Genomic DNA, 19368 nt, shown 5'->3' with positions numbered 1-19368 from the left:
TGCATGAAAAGCCACAAATATGTCTCCAGAGGAACACAGACAAGCTAGACCTCAAACCTCTGCTGAAATGAAAGGCTGTTTTGAAGATCCTGTTTTCTAAAACAGTACTTCTGAACAGCTGGCTCAAGAACAACACTCACTCTGCTTTCAGAAGTAGGATTTAACAGAATAGCTTATATAACCCTTGAGAAATGAAAATAAGCAACACTGTAACTATCTCTTTTTCTTAAGCAGAATTTATCTGCTTAAAACCGGGGTGGGAGGTGTGTGTGCAGGGGACCAACTATTCAACAGACTCCTTCTGAGGCACCTAAATACTATTTGGAATAGTGATGATTAAGAATAGTGATGCTAACAAAGAAATATTAGGATCTGTGAAACACTGGTTTATCTATATCAAAACACATCTCAACCAATGGAACATAGCTGTCACAATCTGACTGGAACATCACTAATTGCGGAATTACTGTTTCATGGATCATACTGGAAGATGTTCAGAAATGTCCACAATGACTGCTAGTTCAGGACAGCTTACCTGAGCTTTAATCCTTAAATACATAGTAGTGTTTAGTGAGCTCTCTATTTTTGTTAGCTTAGATATTCATTCATTTAAAAAAATGAAATGAAATGTGTGTTTCTTTGTTAAGACATTGCTGAGGAATAAGCAAATCAATTGTGATAGGCCAAAGAGGAAATTAAAAGGGCTAAAAAACTAACTGGAGAGTGTCTTACAAAGAACAGTGAAGCTGATAGCTAAAAGTTCTGAGAAGTCACTCAATACCAGGAAGTCAGCTAGAGAAGTGGTAGGGTCACTTGGTGAAAAAAAAGCATGAAAGGGGCACTCAAGGATAAGTCAATAGCAGAGGAAATTAGTGAGATGTTTGTGTCAGCCCTCACTGCTGAAGAAGTGGGGGAGATTGCTCAGAAAACCTAGATGAGTTAGAAGAAAACACCTGGGAAGCGTCAGGCCAATTAGGTAAGTTACATGCTTTCATACCGCAGTGACCAGATGGCATTCATCCCTCAGTTCTCAAGGAACACAAATGTGGAATTATGTTAAATGGCAGGCTAAGGTGCATCAATGAATGTTATAAAAAAAACACTACACCAGAGTGCAAGTCCCATCTAAAAAGGGGATCCTCATAGGGATCACAGACCAGCAAGTCACATTTCCATCCCTGGTAAGATGCAGACTCTCTAACAAAGAATAAGACCACTGAGCATTAACAGAGCTTGGTGGGAAATAATCAGCATGGCCTCTGTAAGAAAAATCCACTTTGTTAGCTTGCTGGAGAGCAATGAGGGTGTTAGTGAGCACACAGACAAAGCAAATCCTGTGACAAAATATATACAAATCTTCCAAAATTCTTTGACAGGTTTCCCCACCAGTCTAGTCAGGAAACTTAAGTTGCAAAGTAACTGGAAGAAAGATAATATTATGAACTGAAACCAGGTGAAAGGGGAGGTGAAACCTTAGTGATGACTTTTCAGATAGGGGTGAGCCAGCAGCAAGTCCTCTACGGGCAGGTTTTGAAACTACTTTTATTCAGAATCTCTTATCAATGACCTGGAGAAGGAAGGAACAATAAATATTTAAGTTTTCTGATGATACTAAACTGAGTTATTCAAATGTCATGCCACATATTAAGATTACTGTGCTTGCCCTACTTTAGTATTTTAAAAAAGAAAAGAAAACTTCTTCCAAGATCAGTTCTTAGTCTGGCAGTTAATTTCTCATTCATGGTGTCTTCCCCCCACTGTCCTCCTTCCTGCTGGTTCTCCTCTCCATCACAGACTCTCCATACATACAGGAAGGTCAATGGGAAAGAGTAGTGCAGCACAGAGTGAAAAGAGTATAATTCTCATCTCTCCCAATTTTGCTTTTGGAACCATCAGATATGCACTGCACTTCAGAGTAAGGAACTAAAAGAAGTAATGCCTCAAACATTCATCAACACAGAAAACCTCAATGACAAGCTGTGGCCTTTGGGTTAGTGTAAGGAATGTCGCCCAAGGAAGGAGTGTATTGAAGGATGCACCCCCCACTCCCATTGCAGTTGCACTGACACACTCCTTAGATAAGCCTCAGAGGGGGAGACATGGACTGACTGAAACCAAGTGTTTCCCCTCAAGCACAAGTACCACTAAGCCCGATACTTTGTGACTCCATTGTGCAAGCCAGACACCATGCTTGCCTTGCTATTGACTTGCTAACAACTAATGGCCTTTACCACTGAAGTGGTAACAAGAACTGACAAGAGGTGATAATTTTTGGGATGACCGATAACTTCTCTGGGAACAGAGAAAAAAACAAAGCTGGGCAACATCACCAACTCAAGTGGAACTCATGCTCCATTTTTTTTACCCTCATCTCTCATGGAAATCAGTTTGTGGAATACCTAGCCCTCCTCATCTACTATGCTAATCAGCTGATAAGATGAATTTATAAGAGGCAACAGAAACTTTCAGGTGTGTGCACCCACCACCCAAGATTACTGGACCTGAGACAATGCTGGAACCTGGGCTGGTGATCCAGGTTTCTTTAACTCTTTTTCTCTCCTTTCTTTTTCCTTCCTTTCCTTTCTTTTCCTTCTTATAGATATATAAGAGACCACTCAGCTTATTATCCTTTCCCAAGTTTAAATTGTTCTCTACCGCAAGTAAAATATTTTAACTGGTCGTTTGGTGTCATTTCACCTTAATTTAACCAGGGGGGAATCACAGAATCATTGCGATTCTCTGGACTTCCAGTAGAGGTAGTGACACTTAGAAGCATATACCAAATGAGACAGATTCTTCCTGAGCACTCCCCTCCCACTCCACCCCCACTCCCCCAGATATTAATGAGTAACAGTCTCTGAACTCGTACAAGGAATCAGCATAGTATACAGAAATGTAAGAAGTGTTAGGCATAGGCATGAATAGCAGCATGGAAAGGAAGTGGAGCAACCTAAAGACCAGTGAAGTAACTTGAACTTGATGCAGAACATACAACAGAAAATTCAAACAGTGAAGTAAAAGGGAGGAATTACACTGCCAAAGGAAATTTGCTAGTTTTCAGCATTCACTAATCAAACAGAAGGAGGGAGCCAAAGAAGAGACAAAGGCTTGAATCAGGACTTAAAACAGTAAAAAAAGAAGGTCATGGTTTAAGTCCATCATAAGCCAACAATAAAGAGCACTACCATTTTGCCATCTACAACAGACTTAGTGCTAGCCACTGAATTTATGGACAAAAAGTTGAATGTCAAGACAGAGCGAAACAAGACTGTTTGACATGGTTTGTCAGTTTTGCAGGTCAGTGTTAATAGACTCCAGTAAAACTTCATGCATACAAATCCAATTTGAGATTAAAAATGTATGTATTATTCCTAGTGAGTCAAGTTCATAATTTCGGAATGTGACAGGATACTACTATTAAACATAACCAACATGCAACCATTTAACAAGCATTTGATTTCCAATGAGAGATTACCTCATGCGTATGGACTTAACTTCTACCTGCACTACAGTGCCATATAATAAGGGTAAAGCCATTAGACCGCATACAACATGGGTAATATATCTGATAGTCTGCCAGATCTCCCTCCCTCTTCCTCTATACAGCCTCCTTACAGAATATTTATTTCCATTTCAAATGGAAGTCTATTTTCAACATCTTACATTCAGAATATTACCTAAAGCTGTAGCATAAGAACCATGGCTGGGAGTTCTGCTTCTCTGGCTTAATGTAACTATTTATAATTAAGGTTAACATTATAAAAATAAGCAAGCAGAACTGCCTTGAGAGCCAGGTCAAGCCTGCAGAATGAAATCCTGTAAGATCAGCGCAAATTTCTATATATTCAGTCCCAAAGTCAAAGAACACTTCTTTTGACCTTGCTTTCATTAATGCAAAAAAAGATAAACACATAGACACGTAACAATTTAAAAACTGTTCTACGTGCTGGTTTTCCACCCACAGGAAAGGAGATGAGAGAGAATAAGACATACATGACTTATTTGTCACAGCCACATAAAGCCTACAGATGCCATTGTAGTGAGGGCAGTATAGAGAACTTAAATTCTGTGAAGGCAGATATGAATAGACAGAAACAATGGTGTAACAATGACAGAAATTAAGAAACAGCATAGGAACTAAAATACACAATGGTTGCAATACAGAGAGAGACAGAAAACAAAAACAAAACCAGAAAAACAACCCTACTTCGCAGACAGTGAATTTATGTGAGGTGAAAGCAGACCTAATTCTGCCTCTTACAGAGAGATTGATAGAGGCTTCCCTACGCAGCAAGCAACAGAAAAGGGAAGCAGGTTAAGTGCACAGAGCACAAGTTCACTGTATAAATGCACCCTCTCACAAAGTGACTCAAAAGCCAGTTATATCAGGCTGCTTAACTCTGGGCAACTGAACTCCCAGCTTCTTCACCAACTCTAGGCTGCATCAAAAACATCACTAAAGAGAATCTCTGAGGTTACCATTTCAACATATCGCCAGTTGCAATGCACAAAAAGACAGGAATCAAATTCATTTTCTTTAATGGAAATAACAGGTAAGGAAATAAAATAAAAACCCAAGAATTTTCTGTTAACAGCACTTTCCTCATCTGCTATTAACTGCAAAATTTCCATTCCACTCGGCAATTTAGCAGTATTTGTTAGAACTGTTGCTTGATGCTCCAAGAAAAAGCTTGCCGCCAGCTAAGGTCAGTAAAATACTCCTCTCCAAAACCACAGAAACACTTCAGCATTAGATTATTAGCATAAGGACAGGAACGTATTAATTAACCATAGGGTAATTAAACTTTTTCACCCCTTTCTAAAGTAAACAATCCCCCAGACATACTTATTCTGGTCACTTATCAGATCACGAGGACAAGACAAATGAAGAGATAAACTGTTGACAGTAGAAATTACCCAGCAAATTTCTTGCTCAGCTGTACAGCTTTTCTCATTCTTCAAGACTGGGGTAGTGAGCAGCAAATCAGAGTGGCAGTGGGGAGACAGTCTGATGCTGCCCAGTCCAGGTACAGCAGCAGCCACAACACTCCTGTGCTGTCACACTTCTAGCCACAAATGCAAAGCACAGCACCATAGGTGCTGCTATGAAGAAAATTAACCCCATCCATGACAGCCCCAGGACCTAAACCAAAAATAAATACAGCTTCTCAAAGGGTAATGAGTGTCCTCACACCAATGCCTTCCACAGCCAGTCCATTTCTGGAAATTTTGTTCTTCTCTTCTGTCTGGCCCTTATTCTTACAGACCTTTATCTATGGTTTTATTTGGTTGTAAAACTCCTTCAAGATCCTCCTCAGGATAAAAAAGCTAATATAGCTCAGATGCCCTAAACTATATCTATTATGTTTATATTATTATAACAACTAAAATTCTGAATTATCTCAGGTACAAAACTAAAGCAGTACTTTACAACCAAATTCCATTGGTTGTCCTTAAAAACAAAGTAATATCTTCATAAGAAATTGAAATTATCAAGCTGATTTCCTTTCAACATCAACATTACAAAGAAGTTAATAAGAATTTCTGGCAATTTATGATTGTTTTGATGTGCAGGTATCAGCTGTCAGTATTTCATGTCACAGTAAGAGGGGGGGGGAAATCAAGCGTTCATGCAACAGATCCAATCATTCTATCAACATATCTTTCTTGACTAACTAGCAAGTCCTGAAAGTCTGTCTTAGCCACTGGAAGAAGAACTCCCCTCACCTCCTTCATTACCCTTATAACACATATGTCATTATCATTTTAAAATAATTTCTCCCATTATACCAGAGGTACTCATGTACGGCTTTGAAAGATTATTATTATTATTTTAAAATTAATGTTGGAAACATAGGTAGTGTAAACTTCTCCATGATTCTATACAGACTCTTATAAATTCAGACAGTTTTCAGACAGGATACTTGATTCAATGGACTAGAGAAATCACACCTACTGTGACTCAGATGCTGTTAAACAGAAATATATGCTCTATGATCTCGAGGATCCACCTTCTAAGCACGTTGCTGAAGTGCCAGATTTAGATCTTTATTGAATATGTAAAGGTTTAGAACACAGGGAAAGAAAAGGATTGGTTATTCAGCTTCACCCACAAAAACACACTCAGTTATCTTCTAAGAACAAAGTGTATCTTTGAATTATACAGTTAAAGGACCTAGAGACGCATTTCTGTTTTGAGAAACAGAAGATAAAAATGCGATACAAGACACCAGTGGCATGAGCTAGAAGACTATCTACTATGAAACGACATCTACAACTGAGTTTATCATCTCCATAAAAGTGTGTACCATAAAGCTTAAGATCAATTTTTTTTCCACAATACTCTCAGGAAACACAAAAATAAAAATCGTGGCTAGATGTATTGAGGAAAACAACTTGCAAGAAAGGCCATTCTTTATTACCAGCATCTAAGATGTACATTTAAACAAACGGCTGTTTTGCAGTGGAAACTGAGCGTTACATCTGGGTTGCTTTGTGAGGGGAGGGGGTTGGGGGGGAAAGTACTTCTTTTACTCAAAAGCACCCGTTTCTATTTCTCCTTTCCTACTTCAGTGACATTCCTTCACTGGATACCCTTGGAATTAGTAACAGTGAATGTATTCTCCTGTGTTGTTTTCTTACTGGGCATTCAAGCCTCCTTCTTCTTGGTGTGCTCCTCACTCAGAATATTCTCAGGCAGCTCTTTCCAAAATCTACTGCTTAAGAGTAGTACTTAAACACAGCACATATTCTTTTTGGCAAACAGCTTAGAATCTACTGCTTATCATAGTCACATACAGTATTTTACAAAGATGGAACAAAAGAATTTAGCCAAAGATCACATCAGTAAGTGACAAACTACATGATGCTACTGATAAAGACTTTTTTTATTAAAAGGCAATTGGAGTAGAAATAGTTCAACCTTTAATGTCTCTGTCCTCATTCTTATGACTTATTCTTTCAAAAGTCTTCACAGTTCTTTCTATAAAATAAGACTGTTTAAAGAGGCTAAACCAAAAAAAAAAAAAAAAAAAAAATTCTTTTTTTTATCAAACATGTCTTGCAGTAGGCGGACCTAGGCTCAAAGCAAGCTATTTAACAAACATGAATGAATTCCTCTCAACCAATGTATTTTGCAAGTCCCACAAATTTCAGTTGTGGCCTAAGTTTTCCTTTAGCTTCTAAACTGAAGATAGTAGAATACAAATCTCAGCAGGAACATGAAAGGCTGACTAATTGCAGAACTGGGCAGACATCAAAACAACAGTCTTTCCTCTGTAAATCAGAAGTCATTCTGGACATGTAAAAAAAATCTCTCATGCCATAGCGGTGATCAGTGGTCTCTCTTTTCAGAAAACTTGTCACCAGAAGTGTTCTTTTAGCTGTAATACAGAGATAGGCTGAAAACCAAACAGTCCAGAGATCTTCTGTACAGGAGGAAAGAACTGTTGTAAACTCAGAAAGGTTCTTAGAGTGGCAAAGAAGAGTTTTTACTCTGGTATCTTAGAAGTAATGGCAACTGGTGTCTTACTAAACTTTTGTATGTCACCTCTTTGATTTAGTTTGGAGTTTACCACATAATTGCTTTAATCACATGTGATGAGTAAGAAGCACAACTGTGTCATTTCAAAAAGAGACACTTGTCAAAAGAAATCAATAAGCTCATCAATGATTGAGTAAGAATTTTCTAAACACCGTATGTAAACCAAAATACAGAACAACAAACCTCAAAGAAGGCTACAGAAACTGTTTGAATAGCACGGTTCTTGTTGAATGGACACTTGACTCCTCCCAGGAAGTACTATATTGTATCAGTATCGCAAGATGACAGGATAGACTATGATCACTATTGTTCTTTGAAGACTGATAGTGCTATTACCTATAAATGACACTTGACATTGTACTTGAAAAACTTTTCCAGAAACTCTGAAGTACTCAACTGTTTACGGCACTGCAGAAGAATAATTATGCGTAAATTAACAACACTGCTCACAGTGTAAGTTAGATCAGCTCCTTAACAGGCTTAACTCGCATACTGGCTTTTTAAAATAGCTTTAATGCTGCCATTAATGAATATGGTTTTAAAAAGAAAAGAGTACTAACCCTGTAGAGAGGGTGGCATTTGTCCTTGAAACATGGTGCCAAACGAGCATAGATCTGCAGGCTATAGTAATAACTTGCCAGCTGGAGAGATAATGCAGAATGTAATTGCTTTTCAAAGCATTTGTTGGCATCTACCACCTAGGAGAAAAAAAGCATTAATTTAGATGAAAGAATAAGCAAGCATACAACATTAAGTGCACAAACTTTCTAAAAAGCTACTTGCCGTGATTTAGAAATAGCTCTGACTATGGTTTTCTGGCACAAAAGTAAATCAGTAACCTACACACACAGATGATTCTACATTATGATATTTTTTCCCCCCTTGCACAAACACCTAACCAAAAAAATTTTCCAATCATAGCTGCTTCTATACCAGTAAGTTATCCATATCTCTGAGTTACGTTAGGACTGGCAGTCAGGTGGTCCAACTACTATTTTAAGTAAGAAAATGTGTCTTTTCACCAGTGCCATGCTCATAAGCCTGTCCAATGGCATTTGTTCAGTTTCCTTTAAACGCACTAGCCCAACCTATAAAATTGTGGATTTAAATGAATTCAAATACTTTGATTTTAAAACCCTAAGGAAATTACATTTTCTTATTTGAAATTCTATGAATAGTCTGTCCTGGCAAACACATTTAAAATCATCATCAACATACCTGTGGCAGTGCAAGTAGATAGGCAAGAGACAAGGACATATCATTTGGTAAAGCATCACTTGCCAGTTGTAGCAGAACTGCAACACATAGGGAGCAGAAATAAAGCTTTGATTACTGACCCATCTAGCCTTGACAGTTAGCAAATGAAATGTTTTCAGTGTAACCGTATTTTATTAGACACTAACTTGAAACACTCCATATATCCTTAATTAAACACTTATCAGTGCAATCCAGAAACAGATAATATGTAATTAAACTGCAGCACAGCTTTACCTTGACTTCCAGGCAAAACGTTTGATCCATTAACCAAACAAGAATGAGTCCATGCCGTAACAGATGCTAAACAAAGCCACTAAAACATCACCTGTACTGATTTATGACAAGTAAATCTTTTGCTTGGAAAAATCAAGGCAGTAGTGTAATGTTATAAGCATTCAAAGTTACCAACCAGAAGAACGGTACAAAATGTCTTCTCTTCAAGCCTGAGCTCTAATTCACTTATCACTGAACATAACAAGCCATATTAAAAACTTCTGTCTTAATAAAAAAAAAAAAACACACCTGGAAGTGGGATATGAATTTTAAATAAGGTCAGTGAAATATCAAAACCAGGTCCTGCCATACGTTGCAAACAGAAATATCTGCACAACATAGTCAAAATTAATGCAAAGAGTAATTATTCTGATTATAAAAAAATAATACTTCTGGTAAAACTGACATAGAAATTTTCTGCTTTTCCTACATTATAGATACCAAACTTGCTCTTTCATTTAAAAAATCCACTATATGTTACATTACACAAATAGGAGAACCAATACACAATGTGAGTGCCCAAGAGTTGTTAATTAGTAACAGGATCTCTTTCATGCAGTTATCTCCTCTACTGAGGTCAAGCATCACTGTGGTTGCTACGAACATTCCAACAATTAAACAATAACGTTTCTCATGATACACAATATTCATTTTTGAGGGTAGCGAACACAAATTATTAGTCCCAAGGACAACTTCAAAAGTCTTATGAACCAGTGTTTGGCTGCTGGCTGGGTTTAAAACACAACGCCTGGACCACAAATTGCATAAGGAATTGTAAGCATACCAGGAAAATAAACTTATGGTTTCCTTTTTTTATATATTATATTATTATTATTTTTATTATTATATAATGCTTACAATCAGAAGAAGCCATCTTGCAGCAACTTAGCTCTTTAAGAAAATCTCAAAAACCTATATTCTCCCATTACACAAACTACTCTTGAGAGCACACTGGCAAGAAACCTGACTACTGTACATATACAGCCCCTCAGTGAATTCTTCATTCCGAAGAATGATTTATACAAGGCTTGAATGACCAATTACAATTTCCAGATTATCATTAACTTGCCATCAACCTGAGGTGGATTTACATACTGGCCCTCAGTCAGATAAAAAAACAAATTTCCGTGTGACAAGTCATCGCACAGGCTGTCTACAAGGAAATACATCACAGTTACTGCAAATACAAACCTGTCCAACAGCACCTATGTTCTACTGCTTTTACCAATAGTTTCTTGCTGCTGACAGCTTGTTTCTCCTACATTCAAAATAACCCATATGCTGTCCAAGCAAAGATAATAGGACTCCAAAAATATCTAATATTAAAATCTTGATGAATTAGCTTGCAAAACTGGTATTTCCTACTCTAAGCACAAGCAAAGTTACTTTACGTATTCTTACAACCACTCTAGTCGAAGAGAAAAAACTGGGAGGAGGGAAAGAAGAATCTGGGCTCCACCCACTTCTCCCTTTCTCTGGAAAATTAATGATTGCAAAGCCTCAGGAATACGTAATAAATTCTGAGTTCTCATCCAACTGAACACCCCCAACATAACTGCCTCACTAGCAAAAGTTTATTTTCACCCTTCAGATAACAATCATGACATAACACCAATACAAGGCCATAAACCAATATGACTTTATGCATATTCTTTCATCAAGCTCAGCACAAAGGCATCCCAGTTGCCAGAATGTACTTAAGAAGAAAGACCTGCCTCCATCATCATCCCTTCTGAGAAAAAACATTCCCTGTACTGATTCAATAAATATAAATTTTCTGTGTGCTTGTGTGAAGAGCTATATTCGTGTATCCATATACAGACACCTACTTTACATACACACAAACACATGTGTATACACAAAGACTAATTTCATACAGTTTTCTGTCTCCCAGTGAAGCTCTACGGGATTCTCTGATGTCTAACAGGGCTGAGTTCAAATTGCAGGCTATGGACATTAGCTGGATGCCATTTTGTCCTCTCATACATTTTCACAAAATTTACAGGAACTTAGCATCCTTTCAGACCACTGCCAAATTTGAAATTTGCCAAAGGCATTAAATGTTACAGGCTTGGCAAACCAGGGAGGACAGGCAGTGACAAGCAAAGAGCCAATGCTGCTGTTCCCAAAAGCAGCATTTCCTTAGGGAAACACCAAAAAAAAAAAAAAAAATTCTTTCCTGTTCAGGTCTTTATGCCACAAGCCTGTTTGGAAGGTAAGTAGGGAAGAAAATGGTTTATTTGTAAAAACTGGCATTAATCAATACCTAGGAAGTTTCAACTCTTTCCATGCTTTTTTCTCTGAAAAAAATGCAAAAACTGCTTCAAGTCTTCCATTGTTCATTTAGCATGTGGTAAAATCTCAATAAACTTAAAAGTAAATTTTGCAGTTATATAGCCACACCTGCAAGCAGTTACAAAAATAAAGGAAAACATTAAGCTATTCTTTGTTCTAAAACTCCTGAAAATTAACAGATATGACCTACCTACTTGTGTTTACTTAGAGTTTAGTACCTAATCTGGTTACAACAAAATGCTGTCAACAATTGTGGTAACTTTCTGTTCAGATCTCATCTTCAACCTCCGCATGAATCAAATTCCTAAGGACTATGGAGAAAGACAACTACAGTTAAGCAGAGATGCACAGTATTGCATTAGTCACACTAAGTCTGGATGCACTATAACGGCACAACTGATGAAAGAATGTTTTACAGGACCCGAAGTGATGGGTGTTACCCCTTCACTTGAAAATGCTCAGTCTACCACCTACATCCAGATAGAAGAAACAAGAAAAGTCCAAGTCCAAGGCTTGTGACCCTACGAAATCCACAAAAAAGAACAGCAAACATTATCTTAAGTTTTACCATGCAGGCTGCCTCTGGGGAAAGTGTTTAGTCATCCCCTCACACCTGGAGCATGACACTGCTATGGTAATAGAAACAGAGTCTGATGCATACTTCAACTTCTAAGACAATGTGCTAAGTACAACTGGGGTTTCTTTGCTCAACTGCATCTTTTTCCAGGTTCATTGATTCTTCTAAAGGAGCTGAAACCTGATGCTGTAGCTGTCCTAGAAGACAACTAAAAGGAAACAAATGGGATTCAAACTTGTCAGCAAAATTAAATGAAAACTGCTATGTTTATTAGTTACTGGCGTAGTAGCTAATAACTCATATTAGCATTCATGTTTCATATGGCAAAATCCTCCCAAAGCCTTAGAGTAAGCCTGAAAATATGGGAAAAACATGAGTAATAAATGCGTGATATCTGCATGATTTTTTTATTTTAAATTTTGGTGGTGTGCTATTAATACGCACGTTTTCAAGCTCCACAATCCTGAAAGAGTTAACTCATTCTAAGGACTTTCATGGGAATTGATAAAGCAAAGCATTAAGAAGGGGGAAGAGGTGGGATCCAATACTGTATTACAACTAGCAAATTACCAATCCATTCATTTACAGAAAGCTGTTACACTTACATGTTACACTTACATGTAACAGCTCTGTTAACTACCAAAGGTGTCATACAGCAGAACTGCTGAGTACAGAACAAATATAGCTCAGTTTTCCAGAGATAAACATAGAGCTCTCAGTTCCATAGCACAGTTGGAGGGACTCATAAATAAAATTCAGACTGACTAGAGAATAAGAGTGGTGAAGTAGAACAGAAATATTAAAATGGTTAAAACAGTAGTTGGCATACTTAAGGGGAGGAAGACAGAGGCTCAAAAACTAAAATTGGAATCTAAAACTTTTCTTCTTCAAGCAAAAGTCCCCAAAACTGAAATTTCAGTCTCAAAGGTGGCCACTGAATTGTAAACAACCTGTTCCAAGTACTCAAGTTCAAGTAAGAAGTATTAGCAAAGTTCTGTCAACTAACATCATTTGCCCTAAGAAAGCAGTGAATACTTTTTAACCCTTGCCTCCCCTTCAAGACACAGGTATCAGCGCTAGAAGCCTACAGGCTTTCAGCATGCAAGAAAATAGATCATAAGTACTGATTTAAAACTATTTTTGCATTAAAAGAGCACAAAAGAAACAAAATGTGAATAGATCCCCATTTATACAAGCCGTTGCTGACCTTTTCTAATTCAGAATGTTATTATATTACAACTGTGCAGGTTGTCTATAGAAATATCACATCTCTACTGAACTGTATATTTTTAAGACAAATATACTGGCTTTCACTAAACAGTTGAAATAAAACTGTATGGCTTATGAAGAAAGTCTCACTTGAAACTTTCCTCATATCACAAGTGATATAATATACTCATTTTTCATGGCAGAACTTACCACAGAGTAAAACATAATACAGACATCTTCCTTCAGAAGACACTAACGGCATGTAAATATTTAAACAGTTCATTTCTTAAACCAGCAGGAGACAGCCAAAAGTAAAGACAAACAATCATAGATGGTTGTGTTATATGTTGTGGGGTTTTTTACAAGTGAAACTTCAAGCTAACAAATTACTCACTATAACCTATAAAATGTAGAAATTTCAGGAGATGACAAAATGCGCTAATGATTCCTGAAGTTGCAGTTAAGCATTAGCAAATAAATTACTGTAATGACTCTGCAATACTGAAGGGTGTATACACAATGTCAGAGAATCTGAGCAAGTGAATACAGAGGCAAACATCCAAAAAACATTAACACTGGGTTGCAGATTGCCATTTCCATCTGTGCATGGTACTATTCAGGAAACCTTCAACAATTTTTCACCCCACAAGTCCATATCTTTTTCACTCCCCATGTTTCTGCTTATTCAAAGCCAACTTTCAGATTTCTAGTCTTTACTGAGCAAGTAAATAAAAATACTATTGAAAACTCTGCAGCTAGTTCTACCAAGACTACTTACCAACATCAGATGTTGAATCAGATCACAGTTCATACAAAATACCCAGACAGTACTTCAGATTATTCTGTGCAACTGTCCATATTTAAACCCATCCATAGATTCTCCTATATTTACTATATATAGTAAATACAGGAATGAACATACATGAACCCATACCTTCTGTAGTTGGAAGTAGGTCTTTTCCTTCGCTCTTTGTTTCTGTCAGCTTCTCTGTTCTCAGCAACACTTCTGCAAAGCTTTCCAAAGAATTGTTCTGGTATGTGCTATAGCCGATTTCAGACTAGAAGTAAAACAAGATAACTGACACATGCGCACTACACCCTGCAGTTCTATTTCGTTCACTTGCATCAGATGCAATTATCTACCTTGGTTCCTGCATTTGCTTTTCTTTCTGTTTATGTCTGGATTCTTTCCTACTATTGCACAAAATTGCAAGACACACAAATAATAGAGAATCTCTATTTTTACTTAATTATAAAATGTCAACAAAAAAACCACTTCAGAATTCTGTAACAAACTTACTTCTGCAACATATGGATCAGCAATTAGAGACTCATAAAATGGATGACAGCCTTGTTTTTCCACAGTGGCGTTTTCTCCAGGCCCACTTTTTAAGACATCTCCAAATTCTTGGCCCTGGGAAAAGTAAGTATAGTTGAGCATAGCTGTAAAAAAGTTCATTAACAAGTCTGTAACTGTTCAGAAGGGAAACAACTGTAAATGAAAATATAATTTAATTCAGTGGGGAGCAAGATAGGAGTTGTTTTACATAAACCAATGCTGAATGAGGTCCAGTATTCTTAAAAAAGGAAAGGAGAGAGAATCATGCTCAAAAGTAGTATCAGAAAAACTAACATCACAAACATTATAGAAAATCCATTGAAATAGAGATGGTAGAAAAGAAAAACTGAAAAGGAAGAGCTTTGAATATAAAGTGACAGTATTTAAAGAGTGGGCTTCACTGTGCTTTCTTTCCCAAAGTTCTGCCAAATTTCAACTATGCCTTTTCACACAAGGCTAAGAAAGCAGGAGAAAACAGATTAGAAAACAAGAAAAGGAAACACCTTTAGATCTGTTCTTTCATTGGGATTTGCTTGCAAACAATCCTGTGATGCCTCTAGTTCATTTACTGATTTGAGGTCTTCAGTAATCAGATACCTACAAAGGAGCCTAGCTATTACACTAATGTATCAGTGAACATGTAAACATCTGGAAACACATCAGCAATCCCTTACATGTAATGGTCGAAGATAAGTTAATGATCTCTTCCACCACTGTCCATCACTGACAGCATGCAGCATGGCTTTTGTAGTCATAGTTGTGTTAGACAACACCTTCATGGTTTTTGAAGTTGTCCAGTACAACAAATCAGCAGACTGGTTAGAGGAAATGTTGATGTCATCCTGTGAGCAAATTGCAACACACAATGGCAAGTGTTAGACTCATGCTTTAATGAGGCTAATGACCTAAAGCCAAATGTATTAGAGTTCAGGAACACTATGTTAAGACCGTATTTTAATGTTCACTAATTTAAGCAGCAGCTGTCAAAAACGAACAAAAAACAAGGTAAAAGAAGTTTTGCCCCTTATTCATTTGACATTTTGCCCCTTATTCAACTATAATCTCATTTCCACAGACAACAGCTGGTTTTAATTCCAAAGTTTATAATGGTAATGCTTTATGTAATTGTTGAATGCTTATGTTAAAATAATCATCTCTACAAATGAGGAGATTGAACATGCTAAAATTAATCTTCAATAATTCAAGAAAGCTGATAATAGAGTCAGTCTTGTATTTGTACAGAGGTAGCATTAATTAAGTTGAATTCTTAGTCGGGTAAAAGGTGAAGAGATGCAAGCACTCATCTCCACACCGACTGAAAAAGTACCATCAAGATTTGAAATTCTGCAGTCAGCACTTAAAAGGTACCGAATATGGCAAACCTAAAGACAGCAAAAACAAATCAAGACCGCAGCCTATCTCAACCCCAAACTGCTTCTGTAATATGTCCATGTGTAAGTCTACACGTAATTCTGCAAAACGTCTTCACTCAGGCTCAGTAAACTCACATATAAGTCTATTCTTAAAAGCAGAAGGTATGTTCCACAAAAGGAACTTTCTGTACCAGCTCTTCCTCATGTATAGCATTTAATTAACACCCAAAACATCTATGTTGGTTGATCTGTGCTATTCCAGTCCTGAAGGACTTGTATTAATAGCAAAGCTTACACATCACAAATATATAAGTAGCATGCTCATGTAAACAGTCTTCAGCAATACAAAACATAAATCTTTTCCTCCATGTAGCAAATTTCAACGGCTTTATATTCAGTGTTTCTCCTAACAACTATATTATTCATTTCCCCACACACTGAAGTGTACTGAAATAGAAAAATTCTACCTGTATAACTGACTGTGAGGTATTAGTTTACAACTTTCTAACTCATGACAAATTTTCAGGCATCAAAGGATGCCAAGTTATGCTCAAATTAATTATGTTTCACCATAACTTCAGTGACAAAACATGTTAGCTTCAATAAGGCATAATTTCACTGTAGATGAACTTATATTAGTACCATTTACTGACCACTGAGGTAGCAGATCTATCTTAAAACCTACTTTCCATTAAGGCTTCAACATTTCTTTCAAACTTTTCTGAAACTATATTCTGCATTTCACAGATGCAACCCTCATGAACTGACTGGCTAAACTGGAAATTTCAGCTCTTAGTTCACCAAATGAAGAAAGAGCATGCTAAGTATAACATGCCAGAAGTTTTATTCCTCCACAAACTAAAACGCAAGAGAAAATCCTAGGTCTGGTGGGGGAGAGAGGAGGAGATTTCTTGTTTGTGTTTTTTTAAATAAGCCACTCCTAGTACTTAGTGGAAAAGTTTTTTGTAATTTAAGTGTTATATACAGAATACCAATTTCTCGCTCCACCTCCATTTTCCAGTAGATGCTGCAGGACACCTAGAGGATTTTTCATGGGGAAAAAATAAAACAAAACAAGCCAAAAAAAAATCCACGCCCCCCAAGTTCTCAACTGCATTAGAGCAAAACACATTTTTTAAAATAAACTTCCTTCAGCAGTGTGAAACCTAAAGGGCTAACTAGCATGCCAGTGTGTACGCTTTTATAGCTCTACCGTTATCAGATAAACACTATTGATTTTTTTCTAAAAAGAATTTCAACTCTTATGAGTAATTACAGTCTTTTCTGCACAAATAAGAATTGTTTTCTGAAAAGCCATTCCTCCGTATACCTGGAACAGCAATACTTTCAGGCTATAACTTTTTGCTATCCTGAATCGATCTCTCATAAAATAAATTATTTCTGAAAGATTGATGGAGATCCCATTTTTTGTATTCCCATTGGAAAACAGGAATCTAAAGTAGTTTCCTATACATAAGAACTCATGTTTATTCTACATTTATGCTTTGTGCCTTGAAGAGTTTTGTTTGGGGTTTTATTGGTATTTGGTTTTTTTCTGTTTGTAATGTATGATACAGCTGATGAACAAGTTATTAAAAACTCCAGTCCTGTAAAGATAAACCAGACCCTAGATGAGAGACTAGGGAAAAGATTCAGTTCAAGATGACAGCACAAGAATTCAGGTGTCACTGGATGTCTAAACTCTTATTAGGGCTACAGTGTCACTGGAACGGAAAAAGTAACCTTAAGCATACACAATGCATTTGATTCAGATGCTTAAAACACAGACTTTAATGACTAAGATATATGGCAATAATTAAGATATCTACTTAATACTTCTAGATCTGACAAGAGTACCCCTAGACTTTTTGGGTCAGTAGGTAAAGGACAGGTACTTATGGCATCTTAAATTGTTGCTATCTATGATAAACAACTAAACCAAGCACCTAATGGCTGATTAACTGCATTATTTCCTATGCACAACTGACTGGATCTCCACTGATTACAACGGGGATTTAAATAGTGCACATAGAGTTCCATATTAAGATTTTTCTCCTTCCCTGTAGAAGAGTTCAGTGACATTGGACATGAACAGGATTCCTTTGGGAATGACAGCTACCTCTTCCTATGAGAAGAATTCTAATTTAGTTATTACAGAATTAAAACCAGTACATTTACTAAACCACAAAACACAGTGCCAGTTAATCTGAAAATAAAAAATACAATTATTGGGGAAAAAAAAAAATCACAACCATTTCAAACAGAAGCTGAAGAGTTATTTTTGCCCTGAGGTTCCAAAGACTTCCTGTAATCTGAAAATACTTTCCTCTAGAAATTATGTCTGCTCTCCTATCAAAGAGTTTTCAAGGAAACTTGAAACTGTAAATTTCTCTTGTGCTGATGTGCCACTTTACACTAATAGAACTTTCACATTCAGATATGTAAAAGATAAAGATTTTACTTCTAACAGACTTAATGCATGTTTTAAGTATTATGCAGATTTAACATAATGTCAGAGCTCAGTTATAAGGCAGTTGAGAGTTATTGCTTCTACTGTTTATACACAACAGCATCTTAATTTTCTCACTGAGATACTCTGAGAAGCTCAAGACCAGTTGCTGAAGCATTTGTAGCATACAATAAAGAGGAAAAAGGGTGGTGATTGGGGAAACAACATTTTGCTTAAAAATAATCTGCTGTATTAGAATCATTGGCATTTCAGAGGATAATCTACCCCATGAGTTCAATCAACAGTGACAAGCTGGCACTAAGGTAATGAAATACATTCTTGTGCAAATGCACTAGCTCCGACAGAATAATTACATGCATCTTTATCATAGCAATAAGGAATTTCCTTAAGAGTAGGAACCACCAAAAACTTGGAGAAAAGTCATACTGAAGTCAGTATGACAGCGATGTTAAATGACACACTTTCATCCAATCTGTGAATATACGTAGACAGCTGCTATCAAGATTTCTGCAAGAAAATTTCAGAGAAAAAACTTAGAACAACAAAAATGAAACGATTTTAGGCATTTCAAGGGAAGAGGTTGAGGGAAGAATGACTGACAAGTATGACCAACTAGTGATGTACACTGGTATAATGAAAAAATTGATAGGGGCAACTAACGATTCAATATTAAATGAACGTAAGAAGAGATAGAAGGAGGTCACTAAAGCTTTGAAAAGGAAAATTTATATACTTAAGATGGGTATTATTAATACAGCAGAGAATCGGATGCCCAAACACGTGTATCCTAGAAGCAGCTTAGTCAAGTCGATATAAGGAAAATTCCATTTAGAACACCAATTTGAAAAGGGATCGATAAACAAGAGAAAAAAAACAGAACACTTGCCATCTCCTTAAGAAAAGGATGCTGTAAGTTAATCAGAATATAAGTGAAAAGGAGTAAAAAGAAAGGTAAAAAAATCTTATAGTTTGTTTTTAACTTTGAAGAAACAAACTCTGTGCAAGACAATAAATGTGAAGCATGAGGAATTA

The 19368-nt window shown here is 36.8% G+C and overlaps 1 protein-coding gene across 3 annotated transcripts in view; it reads right to left on the bottom strand.

Moving 5' to 3' along the window:
- The window catches only part of NBAS (NBAS subunit of NRZ tethering complex), a 192291-nt gene that overhangs the window by 89334 nt on the left and 83589 nt on the right, over nt 1-19368 (bottom strand). Inside the window, exons 36-40 of one of the 3 annotated variants that reach the window (XM_074895621.1) lie at nt 15168-15337; nt 14455-14568; nt 14089-14212; nt 8762-8838; nt 8104-8241 (exon numbers count right to left, since the gene is read on the bottom strand). In XM_074895621.1, the coding sequence (XP_074751722.1) occupies nt 8104-8241; nt 8762-8838; nt 14089-14212; nt 14455-14568; nt 15168-15337 (623 nt within the window). The remainder of the gene's footprint in view (nt 1-8103; nt 8242-8761; nt 8839-14088; nt 14213-14454; nt 14569-15167; nt 15338-19368) is intronic. The other 2 variants (XM_074895620.1, XM_074895622.1) reach the window with 2 other exon arrangements.

This window comes from Athene noctua, chromosome 1, assembly GCF_965140245.1.
Source record: "Athene noctua chromosome 1, bAthNoc1.hap1.1, whole genome shotgun sequence".
Classification (NCBI taxonomy): domain Eukaryota; kingdom Metazoa; phylum Chordata; class Aves; order Strigiformes; family Strigidae; genus Athene; species Athene noctua.
This window is presented reverse-complemented; position numbering and strand designations above follow the sequence as displayed.